This window comes from Rutidosis leptorrhynchoides, chromosome 4, assembly GCF_046630445.1.
Source record: "Rutidosis leptorrhynchoides isolate AG116_Rl617_1_P2 chromosome 4, CSIRO_AGI_Rlap_v1, whole genome shotgun sequence".
Classification (NCBI taxonomy): Eukaryota; Viridiplantae; Streptophyta; class Magnoliopsida; order Asterales; family Asteraceae; genus Rutidosis; species Rutidosis leptorrhynchoides.
The window spans coordinates 594,286,766-594,291,778 of record NC_092336.1 but is presented as its reverse complement, the minus strand read 5'-3'; the positions used below and the strand labels follow the sequence as shown (position 1 = coordinate 594,291,778).

At 33.7% G+C, this 5,013-nt stretch overlaps 1 protein-coding gene across 1 annotated transcript; it reads left to right on the top strand.

The window, feature by feature from the left end:
- Positions 1-3,003: 3,003 nt before the first annotated feature.
- Positions 3,004-4,653, top strand: LOC139842930 (peroxisomal acyl-coenzyme A oxidase 1-like). Its single transcript, XM_071833029.1, has 4 exons — positions 3,004-3,248; positions 3,440-3,977; positions 4,238-4,355; positions 4,496-4,653. The coding sequence occupies exons 2-4, from the start codon at positions 3,969-3,971 to the stop codon at positions 4,651-4,653; spliced, it is 285 nt and encodes a 94-aa protein (XP_071689130.1). The 5' UTR covers positions 3,004-3,248; positions 3,440-3,968.
- The last annotated feature ends 360 nt before the right edge of the window (positions 4,654-5,013 follow it).

The window sequence follows — 5,013 nt, the reverse complement described above, 5'->3', positions numbered from 1 at the left end:
ACTTGATATAGGTTCGTGAATCCGAGGCCAACCCTGCATTGTTCAGTTTCGTCATATGTATTTTTACTACAAAATACAGTATTGTGAGTTTCATTTGCTCCCTTTTTAAATGCTTTTGCAATATATATTTTTGGGCTGAGAATACATGCACTGCTTTTATAAATGTTTGACGAAATAGACACAAGTACTTGAAATTACATTCTATGTTGGATTATGAATACCGAATATCACCCTTTTAGCTTGGTAGCCTAAGAATTAGGGAACACACCCTAATTGACGCGAATCCTAAAGGTAGATCTACGAGCACTAACTCCCCTCATACTGGAAAATGGTATGCTTTAGTACTTCGAGTTATTAATACAGATGGAGTTCTGCTTTGGGGATATTCCATATGCATTATGTTAATGTCGGTTACCAGGTGTTCATCATACGAATGATTTTTATACACTTGCGAGTGTATGGTTATCTATAAAATGAAATCTTGTGGTCTATTAAAATTATGAAAATGATTGATTACGATAAACTAATAAACTCACCAACCTTTTGGTTGACACTTTAAAGCATGTTTATTCTCAGGTATGAAAGAAATCTTCCGCTGTGTATTTGCTCACTTTAGAGAAATTACTTGGAGTCATTCATGACATATTTCAAAAGATGTTGCATTCGAGTCATTGACTTCATCAAGATTATTATTAAGTCAATCGTAGTCGGATATATTATGAAATGGTATGCATGCCGTCAACTTTCGATGTAATGAAAGTTTATCTTTTAAAAACGAATGCAATGTTTGTAAAATGTATCATATAGAGGTCAAGTATCTCGCGATGTAACCAAATGTAATGTATTCGTCCAGATGGATTAGGACGGGTCATTAAATCATGAAACCACTAACTATGAATTTTAATGTAAGGGAATTTCTAACAAAAAGTTGGGCAGGCTCATATACGAAATTCGAGACAAAAGATGATTCAAAACAGGCCATGGCTACAAACACATAGAGTTGCATTTATTTTATGCCTTCCAAGTGTTGCCTCGTCAAGAAACATGACAAATCCTAACTATCCCTTAAAGAACAACGATTATCACAGTCACCGTTTATACAACCACAACTGCCAACCACACCCTCACCACCATTAAACCGATCAGAGAATGCGAAACGAAATTGAGTTAAAAAATTTCACATACAATTTTAACACTTGCAAATTGTGTAAGAATATTAAACACGACCAAAACTTAACAAAGTCATTAGAATATATATTTTGTATTTAAAAAAAGAAAGAATAAGGCTCAGATATATATATATATATATATATATATATATATATATATATATATATATATATATATATATATATATGTATATCAAAACGAAGCATGGAAGATAAATCGCCATGGCTTCAACCTGCAGGTTGCTCCACCAAGATGCGCACGCATTCTTTCTCATTGCTTCACCAACTTCAACGTATTAATCATCACAGCCTTTAGAATCAGGCTCAGATATATATTAAACGAAGCAAAGGAATGCGAATCACCATGGCTGCAACCTGTAGGTTGCCCTGCCAATATGCGCACACATTCTTTCTCTTTGCTTTGCCAACTTCCAACGTATTAATCATCATAGCCTTTATTTTAAAAATTGTGCAGTTTCAATCACTTAGCAATATATTTACTATATTGTCTAAAAATGGCAGCCAAATTAACAGTGAAACTTCCTAAAAGCAAACAAAGGTATTGTCTGAAAACACGATTGAGTATGGCTGCAACCGAAATGTTGCTCTGCCAATACTCAAGATTTTATTCCTCAATGCAAGATTATTCTCAGAAAATCATCATCAGATTGTAATTTGTAAAAAGACAACGCAGGACAATCGCTATAGTAACTCCACAGGGTCCAGTAGTAACTATATAAATTAGTAATAGGGATAATATAAGAGCATTGTTGCTGCAACAACGATTGAGTATAGCTGCAACATAAATGTTGCCTTGCCAATACATCAACCTTATAAAACACCAACTGAATCCCACCATTCAACCTATGAAAATTAGATAAACATAAAAAGATGACAACTTTTAAACAGCAACCTAGAAACGCAATTAAAAAAAGGCATAACATTCAGAAATAACATACCGTTGAATTAACATTCGTATTCCGATCCAAAAAAGCAGAAATTGGTTATAGTCGCCGCTAAAAAGCCAAATTTTGCGTCCAGGTTTTATAACAAAGGAGAAAAGTATACCAGCAATACTAATATATCAATATGTCGATATCAATTCCGTTCGATGAATAGAAACCATCGCCACACTACATAAACGGTAATAAACCCCAATTTCTTTACAGGTTTCGAAAGAGAAAGAAAGAGAATATGTAAATCGGTATGCTGAATAAATATCGTCACACAATTATTAAAAAGTAGGACAATCACCTGAGTAAACCATGGGGCATGGCAAAATTTCCAAAACCCTAATTGAAGGGTAAACATATGAACGTGCTAGAACGTGAAAGAAATAGGGTGACGGGATAAAGTGACGGTGTTTAGAGGATTGGGTATGAGGGCAAAATTGTCAATTACCCAAGGAATCAGGTCGGCCGGTTTTTTTGGGTGCTACAGTTCTACAGTGGTGTTAATAGTAAAAATTGATGGTGGGAGCCAATAGGATTTTGACACCATTTACCACAATTTATCACCATATATATACACATTAAAAGAGAGTCTCGATTAGCTAATAAATATTTTCAAAACTCTCTTTATTACCATTAGATTAGAAAATTACATTATAATACCCCTTGATCCAACGGCCCTTAATCATCCACTAAAAAATTAGCTAATAAATCAACTTGACATAAACTCCATGTCTAAAATACCCTCATTATATAAAATAACACAGAAGGTTCCTTTGCTCACAGCTCATTCTCATTATCACATAGCTCTCCTCATTATATCCTCGACATACACTTGCAGAACTAAATGATTTGATAATGATGTTGGAGACACATAGTTCGGATGATATGATCGAGACAAGAAACAAGAGAAAGCAGTTGACTTGTTCCAATGAGTTATCCTTTTTATCAAAGAAGGTTATAAATCCAACCACCAATTTATGTTTTACAAACCAATTAGATAACACTGCTTATCTGTTTTGTATTTCTGTTAACGATGTAAATCAAATTTTCTGTTAACCAATATTCTGTTAACAAGAATCTCAAGTTTGTTCTACAATATAACTTGCAAGAAACACTACACTAGCAGGTATATAAAGAGTTACATAACTTATTAGATTTGTGCTTTTAAACAATTCAGATTGATTAAGTAGTGTTTTTACTCAACTAAATAAGATTTTTTTTTGCAACACTACAATATAGTTTGTCATGGATGGGCAGTTTTTTTATACATTCATATTCAGTTTTCATCACTTTCTAACCATAACCTTTTTGATATAGTGGTTGATGTTATTTACTTTGAAAAATTACAACTAGTGATGATAATCGAACGAGTTCTACTTTTGGTGATGATGTAGTGCATGAAAACGTTTTGACGCTGGATAAGTATGGATTCAGACATTCAGTGCAAGATTGAACAGTAAAACAACCACTAAAGGTTTGAATTTCTATATTGTTTAGTGTGTTGACCAATTACACAGTAACAACAATTATCTAGATATGTTTAAAAGAGTGTTCCTAGCCTGAATATATAGTTTTTTAGAGTGATTACTAAGTGTTTGATGAAATACCTACCAGTTTTTAATACCTTAAGTAGCACATATAATACCATTCAAATGTCAATGTATATACAAAAATCCGAAGGTCAATTGTGTAGTAAAGACTATTGGTGTTATTGACGCTATCGACACATTTGTGATTCTGTAGTAAACTATGTGGTGGTCATGGCTACCTTGAAAGTAGTGGGCTTCCTGAATTATTTGCGGTTTATATTCCTGCTTGTACTTATGAAGGGGACAACGTTGTTCTTATGCTACAGGTATGTGAGGAACTGTTTAAATGGTGAACGAAGATTAGTATATATTGCTACTTCAATCATATAATTAAAAAAATTTGACTTCTCAATTGTTTATAAGTCTTTTTCAATTGCAATCTGTTTTGACCCATTACCACGCCTCCCATTTTGCCACCTCTAGACATACTTCTCACTTTATTGATCTAGCCACTAGTCTTGTCACAAACCTTGAGGAAATAGAAAATTTGATTTTTATGATGCCTTGCGTGTTCAAAACTTTCTAGGTTGCACGGTTTCTTGTGAAGACAGTTTCGGAACTGGGATACAAAAAGCCTGTTGGGACAACAGCTTATATGGGTCGAGTGGCAGATCTGATGGAGAAGAATTGTACTGTTCAAACTGGTAAACACTAATCTTAAAAACATCTTGAAATTTGCTTTGGACTTTTACTTGACCTAAAAAAATATAATTGTTATCAACTGTGCTTAATGAATGAGTACTACAATAAAATTACATGTTTTAATAACCATAATGGGATGCAGCTGCGGAGTGGCTAAACCCTAGTGCAATAATTGAAGCATTTGAGTCAAGGGCTGCTCGAATGGCTGTACACTGTGGTAAACAGTTATCTAAGTTTGAAAACCCTGAAGAAGGTTTTGCAGAACTAGTAGCCGATTTAGTTGAGGCAGCAGTTGTGTGATGACCCGAAAATTTCTGACCAAATTTAAACTTTATCTTTAAATGATTTAATGTTTCCGACACGATAAGCAAAGTCTATGAAGTTGAATCTTAAAATTTTAGAACTGTTTCATGTATTAAATTACATTTGACTGCTCTCGACGATTCATGAACAATTATATGTATGTATATATATATATGTACAAGTAAAAACGACTTTCCTACCGTAAAACACTATTTGCTACAGTAAAACACTATTTGCTACAGTGAAACCGTATTTTGCTACAGTGCTACAGTGATTTGCTACAGTAACACACTATTTGCTACAGCAAACACTATTTGCTACAGTAAACACTATTTGATGTCGACGAACTAGCAAACA

Bases quoted from the DNA above. Each gene is read 5' to 3' on its own strand.
- LOC139842930 (XM_071833029.1), top strand. The intron at 4,356-4,495 runs GTAAACACTAAT...AATGGGATGCAG, and splicing joins GAATTGTACTGTTCAAACTG to CTGCGGAGTGGCTAAACCCT.